At 44.4% G+C, this 15,161-nt stretch overlaps 1 protein-coding gene across 1 annotated transcript in view; it reads left to right on the top strand.

The window, feature by feature from the left end:
- Positions 1-15,161, top strand: part of LOC126251447 (uncharacterized) — a 516,817-nt gene that overhangs the window by 255,414 nt on the left and 246,242 nt on the right. The window contains exon 8 of the mRNA XM_049951875.1: positions 1,364-1,522. Coding sequence (XP_049807832.1) covers positions 1,364-1,522 — 159 coding nt within the window. The remainder of the gene's footprint in view (positions 1-1,363; positions 1,523-15,161) is intronic.

Here is a 15,161-nt window from a genome sequence, read left to right as displayed (position 1 = left end):
ACAAGTGCCAGAAATCGTGTCTGCTACAATACGGTATCATGTCACTGATGAAGCGAGGGTGCCTGGGATACCTACAGGGTGGCAATTATTGAACTATGAAATAAAATGCTCATAATTTCTGTTTGCGTTAAGATGTTCAAACTGCACAGTTGGCCGCGGGGCATGATGGGATTTAGTACGCGCATGCATGATTCGGTTTAGCGACAAAGCCCGATTTTCAAAAATGGTTCAAATGGCTCTGAGCACCATGGGACTTAACATCTGTGGTCATCAGTCCCCTAGAACTTAGAACTACTTAAACCTAACTAACCTAAGGACATCACACACATCCATGCCCGAGGCAGGATTCGAACCTGTGACCGTAGCGGTCACGCGGTTCCAGACTGAAGCGCCTAGAACCGCACGGCCACACCAGCCGGCCCCGATTTTCAATTGGATGTGCACGTCAATGAGCGAAATCGGCGCATTTGGGGTACTCTGCATTTCGCGATCGAGTAGTCAATTCACCCTCAACGGGTGTCTGTGTGCCGTGCAATGTCCAGTTAGGGAATAATTGGTGCGATATCTTATGATGGCCAAATGGTACGTGGATGTTTTGGAAGGTGATTTCATCCCCAGTATCCAAAGTGACTCTCATTTCGACAAGATGTGGTTCATGCAAGACGGAGCTCGACTCCTTCCAAACAGGAGAGTGTTTAATGTCCTAGAGAAGCACACTGAGGACCGGATTGTGGCTCTGGTGTACCCAGAGGTCACTGGCATGGGCCTCGATTGGCCGCCATATTCTCCCGATCTGAACATATGCGGCTCCTTTCTGTAGTGCTATATTAAAGACAAGGTGTACAGCAATAACCCCAAAACCATTGCTGAGATGACCAGCCACCGAGGAGGTCATCGACAGAACCGATATTCCGACACTTCGGGGGTCCTACAGAATTTCACTATTCGAATGCCCCACATCGACGCCAATGATGGCAGGCATATCGATCATGTCATAACCTAAAGCCGTATATCTGTAGTGACGTTCACATGTTGAACAGAAGTGTGTGCACGCCGCAGTTTGTAACTAATTTACGTTTCTCTTTTTCATTTAGTTCAATAAATTTCACCTTGTATATCCAGACTGTGTTGTGTGCTGGGGTAAATGCCTAACACTTTAATGCCTGTGGATGGAATAACACATTCCGATAAAGACATTTCGGCTGCGTCGTAGGTAGCGTATTGGCTCTTAGCACTATGGGACATAACATCTATGGTCATCAGTCGTAGGTAGTGTATTGATGCAACATTACGTATACGTGTGATTTCTCTGACGTGATGTTCACCACTGTGTCTTTACATTGCGTGTGTCTTGCCGTTGAAGGCGGTAACACGCTGGACCTCGCGAGGAACATGGACGGCGTGGACCAGTGGGACAGCCTGCTGTACAACCTGGTCTCGCGGCGCGACGAGGTGCTCATCAACATCGACGAGAAGACGCGCAACGCCGCCATCCGGCTGCACAACTGGAAGCTCGTCATAGGTCAGTGGCGCTGAATGCCGGTGGCCAGCCCGTCAGCCACTCTACACAAACTGTAAGCTTCGGGTACTCACGGGAGAAACGTTGCTACGTAATTAACCACAAAATGTGAGCCCGCCATCAAAGGAGGGGCTCACACGTTCTAACTCTGTTCAGATCACCTGTCACTCTTCATGTTGTTTCCTTGTGCACATTTCATTCATACTACTTTACAACTTCCATAGCTTTGACTCACACACGCAGCGCCTATGCATAATGGTCCAAGTAATTCGCCATCTTGTGTTTTCATCTATGTTGGTCCATCATGGACAGGGGACATCAGCTGGTCAAGTAATTAGCAATGCAATTCGCCAACAGCAGTGTAATTCAGATGTTATTTTATTTTATTTTGACTACCAGTTTCGGCACTCCACTATGCCATCTTCAGGCCCCATATGCGTCTCTAAATAATAAATTATATTGTCATACTGTGCATATATTCCTGGATGTCGTGAATTGAAAACCGTATACAAGGTGCTTCATTCTAAGACTTGATTATAAGTGAAGGTTCGAATGAAGCACTTGGGATACAATTTTAAATTCACGACATCATCAACGAACCAGGCAATAGAAGACAGTACTTTCAAAGATGATCTACGGTGGTGTGGAACCTCAGTGGAAATAAACTAGCGTGATCAAAGCTGTTTAGCTTTATAGCCCTAATAAGCCGAAGCAATTTGCGATATCACCGTATGTACTGCGTCCGGTGCTTCGAAGTGATGGTTCTCGTACTCGTCTCCGACGATGGAATAACTCCAGCCACAAATAAACGCTTTCGAACACTAGGACGGAAGAAGGCGGTCCTCTGACTATAATACTGTCTTCTCCTCTCTGTGTTCTACAGACGAGAAACGCGAACTTGCAGCCAAAAGGATGGAGTTCAGATATCGTCTCGACGTAAGTAAGTGCCGAAGAAGTGCTCTCAATTACTGAACACTGCATACTCAACGACGACTTCCAACCCAGAGGTGAGATCCAGAACCGTACAGGTTCGCAACAGTACAGTGCCTAATTGTTCTTACTATAAACTCTCCTGAGAGCAAAGACAGCAAGTCCGTCCATACCAACGAAGCTAATACCGAGCGACCGTCACACACGGGCGCTCACAATGGAAGACCTCGCCTCTCCACCTCTGGCTTCCCATCAAGGCTGGGCTCCCCACCCTCGTAATTTCGAAAACGAATCATATTCCTGAAACCACGGAATATTCTCCCTCTCTACAGATTCTTCCCATCGCCTACCAACCATATTTTACTCTTTTGTCGTTCAGCGCGGAAAGATTGGAGGAAAAATCTATACTCGTACAATGGTACGCTTCTGACTAAAAGTCCTTGGAAATAACCCAGCCTGCGTCGTTCCCAATGTGCCGCTTCTTTGTTCTTCTCACCTTCGTGCAAAATTTGCAAAGTTCCCGGTTATCCTTCCTGTCCTGCTACACTAGTGGCCGGCCGTCACGCTGTTGTGCTCAAGAGCTCAGGTACCATGACGTCCGTTCAGCGACTTCCAGTTTTTAAGTAGGACCAACACCTGTGCGGGCCTTCCACCCAGAGCTTGAGCTATGCCTGCCGTTTCATCTCCACTGGCGTTCCAACCTCTACTACTACATGCAATCGTTCATTACCCCATACTGATAATAAAGACACTCCGTCACGTTTCATGCAATAAGCGTTAACAATTATTTGCAAGGCGTACGTGAAAATGTCAGTCTACTGTATGTAGGGTGGTCAGTTGATTCTGACCGGGCTAAATATCTCACGAAATAAACGTCAAACGAAAAGACTACAAAGAACGAAACTTGTCTAGCTTGAAGGGGGAAACCAGATGGCGCTATGGTTGGTCCGCTAGATGGCGCTGCCATAGGTCAAACGGATATCAACTGTGTTTTTTTAAGAGGGAACCCCCATTTTTTATTACATATTCGTGTAGTACGTAGAGAAATGAAGACTTATTTAGTTGGACCACTTTTTTCGCTTTGTGATAGATGGCGCTGTAATAGTCACAAACATATGGCTCACAATTTTAGACGATTAGTTGGTAAGAGGTATGTTTTTTAAATTAAAATACAGAAAAAATGGTTCAAATGGCTCTGAGCACTATGGGACTTAACATCTATGGTCATCAGTCCCCTAGAACTTAGAACTACTTAAACCTAACCTAAAGACATCACACAACACCCAGTCATCACGAGGCAGAGAAAATTCCTGACCCCGCCGGGAATCGAAACAGGGAACCCGGGTGCGGGAAGCGAGAACGCTACCGCACGACCACGAGCTGCGGACTAAAATACAGAACGTAGATACGTTTGAACATTTTATTTCGGTTGTTCCAGTGTGATACATTTACCTTTGTGAACTTGTCATTTCTGAGAACGCATGCTTTTACAGCGTCATTACCTGTAAATACCACATTACTGCAATAAATGCTCAAAATGATGTCCGTCAACCTCAATGCATTTGGCAATACGTGTAACGACATTCCTCTCAACAACGAGTAGTTCGCCTTCCGTAATGTTCGCAGATGCATTGACAATGCGCTGACGCATGTTGTCAGGCGTTGTCGGTGGATCACGATAGCAAATATCCTTCAACTTTCCCCACAGAAAGAAATCCGGGGACGTCAGAACCGGAGAACGTGCTTCGACGACCAATCTACCTATTAAAAATATGCTATTCAATACCACTTCAACCGCAAACGAGCTATGTGCCGGACATCCATCATGTTGGAAGTACATCGCCATTCTGTCATGCAGTGAAACGTCTTGTAGTAACATCGGTACAACATTACGTAGTAAATGAGCGTACATTCCACCATTTAGACTGCCATCGATAAGATGGGGGCCAATTATCCTTCCTTCTGCAGTGTCGCGCCATACATTAACCCGTCAAGGTCGCTGATGTTCCACTTGTCGCAGCCATCGTGGATTTTCCGTTGCCCAATAGTGCATATTATGCCGGTTTACGTTACCGCTGTTGGTGAAAGACGCTTCGTCGCTAAATAGAAGGCGTGCAAAAAATCTGTCATCGCCCCGTAACTTCTCTTGTGCGCTGTGGTTGAACTGTACACGACGTTCAAAGTCGTCGCCATGCAATCCTGGTGCATAGAAATATGGTACGGGTGCAATCGATGTTGATGTAGCATTCTCAACACCGACGTTTTGAGATTCCCGATTCTCACGCAATTTGTCTGCTACTTGCGACCGAACCGCCGAATCTTTCCATCGGTAAATGGGGTATGTTCTCAACTGACTCGGTTGTTTTAACCCTCTCCACTGACGGAATGACCCGCTTCCTAATTCCGTATGTATAAAACCAATTCGGACTTGTAGCTGTCACGCCTTTGTGCTTACTGCTACGTATTTTAACAGTAAATAGCTCAGTCCTAATGGTAAGAGGTAGTAGTGAATTCACGTTGTTAATATATTTGAATACAGCACAGCTGCCACAAGCTTAGTTCACTTTTACTCCACTCCTACCCACGCCATTGCACCACATTAACTATGTGCTACGTGGACCTTGCTAAATTCACTTGAGTATACATTTTGACCTTTACTCGCCGGTATTTACGTAATGATTAGCACACTCCTAACCGGACTATTTCCCAAAGAGCTGTGATGATTGAATGGGTTCGATCCACGGCCTACAGTGCCCTACAGTTCACACGGTAACACTGCCTACCTGACCCACTTAACTTGGTAGTGAGCTTATGCATCCAATCACGAATGCTAGCAGCAGTGGATAATCCTATCAGCACGACGAGAGCAGCAGACTTACCGTCGAATCCTCCTGAAAATACTTACAACTACGGTCGCCAGCTCTGAAGGAGCAAAATAATAAATCAATTTTTGGCTCGTTTCAAAGTGAAACGGCTTGAGTTGAATTTAAACTTAATTCTGAATATTACTATTTCTGAATATTCGAGGTGATTCTACAAAGCAAATACTCTTTCAATTTCTGTGAGTTGGCTTGGTAATTACTACGAAGACTATCTATGCAACTTGGGTTAACAAAATTCTATCCTCAACTTTATGTAATGATTTTGGATATTACTCTTTGGACAATTGATATAGAATTACTTAAGTGACTTTACTTGAAAGGTTACTCAGAAAAAGTTAAGTAACTATAAACAGGCGACTCATTCTGGTGTGACCATTGCTCTTTTCAACATTCTTATACGCTAAAGTATTCTACAACAAAAAGAATTGTAAATGAAAGAGGCGATGGTGGCCTCAGTCTGATTTCACTATACTATGTTTGAGGTTACTACACTTTACAATGAACAAAATGCGTCGTAATTTTACTCATTACTATATTCTGTCCTCTGTACTTGCGTAAAAGAAAACTGGTATTCTCCTTTTACATTTATACAAAGTTCGAATTAACAATTGCAAGCAGTCTTGCCTTGGGTAGACGTGTCGGTGCTGGTGGTGAGATGCATGTGGCTAACGCAGCTCTTCACGCCTCATGCCCTTAATGGCGGCTGGAACTACGAGCCGTAGCACTCGTATAAGCTACTGCACGCCCGCCATAAAATCTGGGCGCAGGAACTCTTACAATCGGCCCTAGTGGCATAGAGGCGGCTTCGATAACCATTCGTCGCGTTTTACTCCACAAACGGCGACGATATTCGCCTCTTCACTGTTGTACAATCACTTTTGCGTGAGCACAGTTACACACGTCCGATCACGTCAACACTCCCCAGGCCATTCCATTGTTCAGTCCCTGTGTCTCCGGCTACCCCTAGCTACGCTCGTATCACCAAGAGTGGGGGCGTTCCCCTACCACCTTTTTACCGAAATCATTTAGTATTTAAGAATATTTATATTTATTACCCTCGAGTTCATACTAGTCATAATAATTTACTACTAGCGCTTTACAACATTAAATTATACAGTAATAACTTATAATTACCAAGAAAAAGAATACATTTGACTCCGAGAGCTTAGTGCATTGTCTGACAGGTAGCGCTAATTCCCATTTTCGCCAATAGATGGCATCAGGGTGCACTTCCTGGCAGTATCACACCAGCGCGCCAGTTTCCGACGCGCGGGCTCCAAATTACTGGCAGCCCACCATCATTTCAGTTCCGTTACATACTGATGTGCGGATTAGCCGCGACTGCAGCTAAAACATCTACTTGGGCATCTCCATTTGTTGCAGGTCGTGGTTGACGTTTCACATGTGGCTGAACACTTCCTGTTTTCTTAAATATCGTAACTACCCAGCGAACGGTCCGGACACTTGGACGATGTCGTCCAGGATACCGAGCAGCATACATAGCACACGCCCGTTGGGCATTTTGATGACAATAGCCATACATCAACACGATATCGACCTTTCTCTGGAATTGGTAAACGGTCCATTTTGACACGGTTAATGTATCACTAAGCAAATACCGTCCGCAATGGTGTAATGTTAAATGATACCACGTGCTTATAGGTTTGTGACTATTACTGCGCCATCTATCACAAAGCGGATAAAGTTGTCCAACTAAAACATTTATATTGCTTTACGTACTACACGAATATGTAATAAAAATGGTTGTTCCTACTTAAAAAAATGCAGTTGATATCCGTTTGAGCTATGGCAGCGCCATATAACGGGACAACCGTAGCGCCATCTCGTTTCCACTTCAAGCTAGACGACTTTCGTCCTTTGTAGTTTTTTCGTTTGATGCTTATTTCGTGAGATATTTGGCTTGGTCAATATCAATGGCCCACCCCGTATATTCATATATACAATGAATAACCTATCATATGATACCTAATTGTAGTTTTAGGTCACGGCAGAAAAATGTGGATGAGTGCTTGTAAGGTGCGGAATTATAGCCACCTTACAACCTATCTCTGTATTTGGATGCGGATGGTTTTGCCAGTTTCTTTGGCGCTTCAGTGTACAATGTTTGGTACCTTTCTTACTGTATGACATCTGGAACATTACAAGTAAGCTGGCCGCCTATGCACATCGACAGCACCTGGGGACAGTGCATCGGGAAGTGTGTACACGCCCACACCAGCGAAAGGGTTAATTTACGGATGACTGGAAATGTGGGAGGGGCCACAATGTCTGACGTGGACTGCTGCGAGTTCCAGCGTGTTCGAGTGCTGCAGCGTGCGCCGCTGTTGGCAGGTACGACGCGCGGCGGCCGCTACGACGGTTACTTCGGGGCGAGCGGCCGCGAGGACCCGGCCACGCCCCCCTACAACGCGACGGCGGTGGTGGGGAGCCCGGCGGGCGCGGCGCTGGCGCACGCCATGCAGGCGCGCTACCGCCGGCCCACGCGCGAGGACGTCATCGCGACGCTGCGCGCCTCGGCCACCGTGCGCTGCGAGCCCAACTCCACCTTCAACGCGCCGCCCTGCAACCCCGCCCAGTCCGGCGAGCCGTGTCTGTGAGTCTCTCTCTCTCTCTCTCTCTCTCTGCTCCTCAAACTGCCAGACGAGCAGCAATCTGAAAGGGATGACTGCGCGTGTGGCCGTGTAAACTGATAGTAGTATGGCAGTGTTGATTCTGGTGCTGGTCACGTGCTCGCAGGTACGACGTGGCGAGCGACCCGTGCGAGCTGAACAACCTGGCGCGCACGTACGACAACGTGGCGCTGCACCTGCGGCAGCAGCTGGTTCGCAGGCGCGCCGGCCTCGTGCCACAGGCCAACCTTCCGGTGGACGCGGCAGGCGCCGACCCGCGCCGCTGGAACTTCACCTGGATCCCGTGGGGCGAGTGCTCGCCGCCGCCGGCAGACCCCCAGCTGTGCGTGCCCACGCCGCTGCCCAACCGGCCCTCCGACTACCCGGTCTCCTCGTAGCCGCACAGTGGGGGACCTCCCGGCTCAGATCTCAGCCGTCCAACACACCGACAGTGGCCTCAGTGTGGTGGGAAAAGCCAACGGACATTTGGAACGATCCAGTCACGACAGTCAAGGTTCAAAACCCAACACTCCGCGGAAGTGAATGTCGCTTGATCTACTCCAATCGGATGTTCCGACAAGTGGTCACCTAGTGACCATCCGATTTCTCATCACTTGGCTGAATCACTCTCGGTCGACATCTACATTTAGCATCTGTGTAAAAAATGTTGTAAGCTGGCAATCTAGAGCTCCACTTGCCTCACCAGCGAGAGCCCTGTCCAGCACATGTCTTGTATATCTGTAAACAGTACAGTTACTTGACCACCAAGCATTTGAAAACGTAGTTCTAAGCTTACAATGCTAGGCTCATTCCTACACATATCAAGCGGCTTCATAAGATGCCGAAACACTCAATCAACTTGTCCTTACTCATCAGGGAACTGTTGTTTGTGTTTCATTTTCATTTAACACACTGCTCGCTCCTGGAACTGTGTGTTTCTCATTTAGGCAACCAGTAGCTTATCGTTCTTTTCTCGTGGACTGACATTCACTATAATTTCAGTATTATATTTTATTTCTATATTGTAAATGTTAATGTAGCAGCATGTTATCGATTTGTAGGTTTGTTTCATTGATACTCGCCAATTAGCTGCTTACGTTGATACGTACTTACCTGTACACAGTTCGTAATATCATCTGACACAATAGTGTGCTGGTACATTTCGAGTTTCGCCAGTTTTCTTCATTTCGTATACACATAGATTCAGAGAGCTCCGAAGCAGTCTCACATAAGTCGAACACTAAAAATTACTCTTGTTGCAACATATTCACATCTCAGGGGTATGTTTTTGTCGCGTTCTGGCACAACTACTGTAGTCTGTCGGTCTTCCAGTTATGAACATCGATGTCCAGTAGGAAATATGTACCTGAAGCTTGTTGCAAGCCTTGCCGTCGGGTACTTGGCCTGGCACGAAAGCGGATGTTTATCAGAAACGAAAGTGGAATGCTGTTTCAGTAAATGGGCACATTAGCACCGTTTCCAGGTGACTATGACTGCTTTACATCTCGATCTCCATCTCGCAAAGAATATTTCTGCTCCTCTTGTCACCTTTCCTAATTTTACTTTTTGAATTACGGTTCGAAGGATATTTCCATTCCAGCAAATCAGAAATTTATTTGACAGTTTCAGTCTCTCCTCAACAATCATTACACAGTTGTCTTCACATTTGGAGTTCTTTTTCCTGTAGCCGGTGTTCTTCATTCTCTGACTTCTCTTCCCCACTCTTCTTGCGAAAGTACTCGTTGTCATCTTCTTTAATCCTCGTCTGACAGAACCAGAACCTCTCCTTTCTTTACTGTAGATCTCTGATTCTTTTAATGACCCCACACACTTCCCTAGATCTCGATGTGTTTCTTACACCCATGTGACTTGCGTCGTCCGGCTCTTCTGGAAAGTCAATATTTTGTTTGCAGCCAATTCCGGACTCTATCTTGCAATGGGTCTATGAAAAACCCTACAACTTGTCTTTAGTGTGGTAAATATTTTCTTCACGCTTTGTTTTTTCTCGCAACTGCCTTTTGTATATGTGTATAAATGTTCACTTTTAAGTATGGTAGCTTATTTAGAGTTGTCCAATAGTGATTTGGATTTTTAAGTATCCAGACCTGGTATCTCCGTATTTCTGGCTCTGTCTCCACTGCTCCCTTTTCATTTATATTTGGGATTCAGAATATCAACTCGGTATTTAAACTTTTATGATCCTTGGATGTCAGCATACATTACCTTCAGTGACTGCGTTGCATCTTTCGCATCTACAATCATGAACTCTGTTCAACAAAAAAAAAAAAAAAAAAAAATGTAATCATGCCGTACACACCGTCTGTTTTGTGATTTCTATTTGTTAAGTTTCAATATTCACTAACGCGAAAAAAATGCTAACTCCTGCTCATTCCGAAAAATTTGTGAATGCCATTGCCATGCAGCGCCGCAAAATTCTAAAGCATTTGGGTGCAATGAGGAATGACTTTCACTGCCACACTTCTTTTTAAAATTCTGTTGAAGTATTTTTCTGATTTTCTTCGCTTTCGTAACTGCTATGTTGCTCTCTTCCCAGTCTTTTAACCTTTTTTCTCCTTTTTCTGAATTGGCGATTCAACGTTAGACTTTATTGTCTTCGTCATGCATTGCAAGCGACGGTAGTACGCATATCTGCCCGTTGCGTGTACATCACTCGCGGTACCTGATGAAGAGCACTTCGTCAGCCGCCAAAAGACTGTGTATGAAAAGTGTAATTCTCAACGCAGCTGATCACCCCAAAATATTCGTCCTGTCAGTCACACTGGGAAAATGTTCGCAAGCACAGTACTTACATCTTAAAGAGAGGTATTCTAAGTAGGCGATAGTGAAAATCAAAAGAGGTTACGCTTTGCACTCTGAGAACATGACTGATCGTGGAGACGGTATCTTCTGTAAGACTTATTTAAATTCGTCTCTCCTCGTTTCTGCTACTGTGAGCAATTTTCAGATTTTCATTTTCAGGTATAGTAAGATCAAACAGTGGAAGAAGTACTCTCGGCTGTCTCTAAATCCTGGAACTTCTGTCGGAGCTTAAGAAAGACATTTCGTCACCTCACGATCTCAGCATAAAATACTTGCTTGTATATTGTTGCGCTACTCAGTGATGAAGAGGCTGGTACGAAGAAGCAATTCATCTACATCTACGTTTATACTCCGCAAGCCACCCAACGGTGTGTGGCGGAGGGCACTTTGCGTGCCACTGTCATTACCTCCGTTTCTTGTTCCAGTCGCGTATGGTTCGCTGGAAGAACGACTGCCGGAAAGCCTCCGTGCGCGCTCGAATCTCTCTAATTTCGTGACGGACTGCATCAAACCAATCAGAAGACTGATGACTTTAAAAAAGTATTGTCGTAATTTCTGTCCTTTCATTGGTTCTTAATATTAGTTGCATGAGCAGCTGCTGCAATTCCATTAGTGTTTGTACTTAATAGAACAGAAAATGTGTCAACTTGATTCTATTGTCGTAAAACGACCATAAGGACTATTACTTTTTGTCCTGCCGGTTAATATTGCTTTAATACTGTTAAGAAACTCTATCAACGAATATTATATATTAATTATTATAGTCTGTATTGTATAAGCGTAATACATATATTTATTGTAAACTGTTATATCTTTTAATAAATTAATCACATTTGAATTATTGACCAATGTGATCATTATTTTGTGTGTGTGTGTGTGTGTATGTGTTTATGCGGGCGGGTGAGTGGACGTTTGTATGGTTGGGGGACTGTATGTGGGTACGTGTACACAAATATAGGAACGTTCTCCGTAAGTTATACTACTTTTACTGCATAAACTGCAGACAAGATTATTAGTCACAGTGTTACAGCCGGAGAAGCACTTACAGTGTTGGCAGTTAATAGGTTGCTATCTATGTAGTAAGTGTGTGAAGTATCAGTTCTTACGGACTCTTCATGTCAAGCACCTTCGATTTCATAACAAACTGGGAAAGGCATTTGATACCATTTCCTATCATCACGTCCAGTTGGTGTCACAAGTGTTGCCTCCCTATCCATTCCTTCACAAGTATTTACAACACAACTGTAGTGAAATACTAGACGTTGATTAAATTTCTGTATGGAACATCGCTATACGACTACATACGAGCAAGAATGACGGCTTCGGCGACGAGGGAGGAAATAAGGCCTGAGGGAGAAAAGAGCGCGCGGTGAAACATGAAATAGAGCTAGTTGTGATAAGAAGGAAGCGTTTGAATAACGTCTGTTGAATAGAATATACACATCTGATTAGTTTACGCAGCTAAATCGTCAACCGAGAAAACAGGACTATGATTTTGACTTTCCGGGAGAAGATATGTGAGGTCAAACTCTGTGTAGGGTATTGGCGAATAGGATTGTTATATAGAAATTGTGACTGCTTATTTCCTATGTGCTATTGGGAGAGATTTTAGGAACGAAACTTCTATCTGAACGGAAATAATAACAGGAGAAAAAAGCTAACGAACAGCAATATTGTGAACTATCGTATGAGGACGTAAGAACGACTGGAGTCTGCCTGTTATATACTACTTGATATTTTGCCGAAAAATGTCTTGTTAATAGGGATTCTCGAAAGACACTAATCGTGTTTGTATATTTTGAACTGTACATACCACTTTCACCGATGTCGCAATAAGTTTGACTGTGCAAGCGTTTTCTAAATTTGAGATAACTTGTCGGATTCATTTTGTAAAGACCGAAACACACACCTGACAATATTATTCTCTCAACTTTCATACTTCCATAAAAAGAATTTAAAGTGCAGCATCGCTACGAAAATACGGGAGGGAGAGTGTAATGTCGTTTAGTGCTGTAATAGAACCCAGCACGCGTCAGCTGTGGAACATTTATCAAAATTATATGAAGATGGTATCTGTTCATTCGGACTTCTCCGAAAGAACAGATACCATCTTCATACTGTTAAGGTTGACCGGCCATTGACCTTCTACTTCTGTGCTGGATGCACACGCATTGCCCAAACTCTTACGGGAATGGTAAGATCGTCTGCCATGAGTAATGAGTGTAATGGGCAGGGGCACTACGAATGTAATGTGTGGACATTAAGTTAGGAATGTGAGTCTCACGGGGATAAATCGCTGCAGTCGCACTGTGCTCTCGGTGACTCAGATGAATGTCAGAGGGTTAGCTATCCTCTGTAATAAAAAAACTAAGTGAACCGATCAACGAAGAACCTGAACGGATGTCATCGGACGTCCGCCCAAAACAAATTCAAGTAACAATACAGAACAAAATGAGATAAAAAAAAAGAAAACCAAGAGATGGATAGAGCATCTGCCACGTAAGCAAGAGATCCCATGTTCGAGTCCCGGTCGGGACACACATTTTCAACTTTCCCCGTTGATGATGTCCACGCCTGTCGAAAACTCGACAGCTTAGGGTCTTCATTTAATTATCATTTCTTTTAACAAAAGGTCGGCATCCGAGGTGGACATGCACTTTCATCAACCATGCGACTACTCAGCGTTACTAAGTAAGAGCCTATATTCTCTGTGAACCTGTCATATATTTTCAAGCCACAATGAATGAAAACAGTCGAAAGAGATCAATGCATTACTCCACTATAAAATTTCTGCTATTTCTGAACTTTCATGAAAACCTGTAATAAAACCACATCCTTATAATAATGTGTACAAGGTTAAACCCAAGTGCATCAACAAAATTTCGGAAGTAGTTCAGAGGTACTTCATGAGAATTTTGAAACAAGGGACCCATGGTCTAAGGTGGGTCGTTACAAAGCAATGGCCTTTCGTTTAATTTCTTACCACCGTTTACCTTTGTGTATGTGCCTGCACAAGTGTGTACATTTCGACAGTATGTACTGTGTTCTTGTTGAGAACAAAGTTGCTGTTTCCAGCGGGAACGCTCACTTTACTTTTCTCCCGATAGTTTCCATTTGGTACTCCACTCTTACGTCTCAGGTTTGATTTTCGGGCAGTGCCAGTCGCATCTTCACAGCGATACGCAGGACTATGCTTAGGCATAGCAATGAAGTGCTGGCATATCTGTACCTCGTGAATGGGATGGCTGAATGCAGTGGATGAATGGATCAACGACGATCTGTTGAGTTGTTCCCACAGCGACGAGATCCACAAAACAGTACTTTTCCATCATGCATAGGTGCCTACGACAAACCGGAAACATCCGTGTTTGGGTGACTGCATAATGTAGGCGTTTTTACTGTCGTGAAGGTATTTTTACGGGAGGAAAGTTAACTGTGATAACAAACCGAATAAATCGTAAGTACAATCTTACCTTGTAACTAGCCATCACAGACTATGAGCCATTATTCCAAAATACTATGAAAATGTTCCCGACCAACCTCCGACATTTTGTCAGTGGAGTTCGGTTTCAGCCTACGTGTTTTTAAACGACCAATATTATGTGATAAACAGGATGTTCATTTTAACATTGAAATATCTATGAAACTACGCATCCAATAAAAAAAACTGTGATGTCTTTAGAATAGCTAGGTTTAAGTAGTTAAAAGTTCTAGGAGACTGATGACCTCAGAGTCCCATAGTGCTCAGAGCCATTTGAACCACTTTTTCTGAATAGAGCTACCTCTACCTAACCCACCGACCTGTATAAACACGGTCTAATACCTCCCTTCCTTCAGTTGCCTAATGCGCTGGGTAACCATGTTAAAACTACATACGTTGTCGAACGTCCGGGGCAACATCCCACAGCAGTTTCTGTTCCAAAAACGTTCGATATTTGCGTCCATTCAATATGTCGTCGATAAAATACGGACCAGTGAGTTTGTTCTCCACGATGCCCGGATATAAGTTAACCGAACAAGGACGGTGACGGTCAACTTGCCGTAAGCAGTGGGGAATGTCTCCACTCCAGTAATGCGTGGTATGCCTGTTAATGCTACAATAGTTTGTCAAGGCAGACCCATCGGAAAACAGTACGTTGCCAATGAAAGTAGGGGTCGTTTTGCGTTTGTTGACGTGCACACTCACAAAGCACTAAGCGGTCATGGAAATCAGCGATTGATGCAGTGACATGTGGTATGGATGATACGCAAGTCGATGCAGTATTGTGACAATACTAGCAACGAACTTACAGGAATCGCGGTGTAATTGCCGGCCGCTTAGACACAGCCTGGGGGATGTTTCCCCAATGAGTTTTTCACTCTGCAGCTTAGTGTGCGCTG

Source organism: Schistocerca nitens, chromosome 4, assembly GCF_023898315.1.
Source record: "Schistocerca nitens isolate TAMUIC-IGC-003100 chromosome 4, iqSchNite1.1, whole genome shotgun sequence".
Classification (NCBI taxonomy): Eukaryota; Metazoa; Arthropoda; class Insecta; order Orthoptera; family Acrididae; genus Schistocerca; species Schistocerca nitens.
The sequence above is the reverse complement of the archived record's forward strand: the minus strand, read 5'-3'. Positions and strand labels throughout refer to the sequence as shown.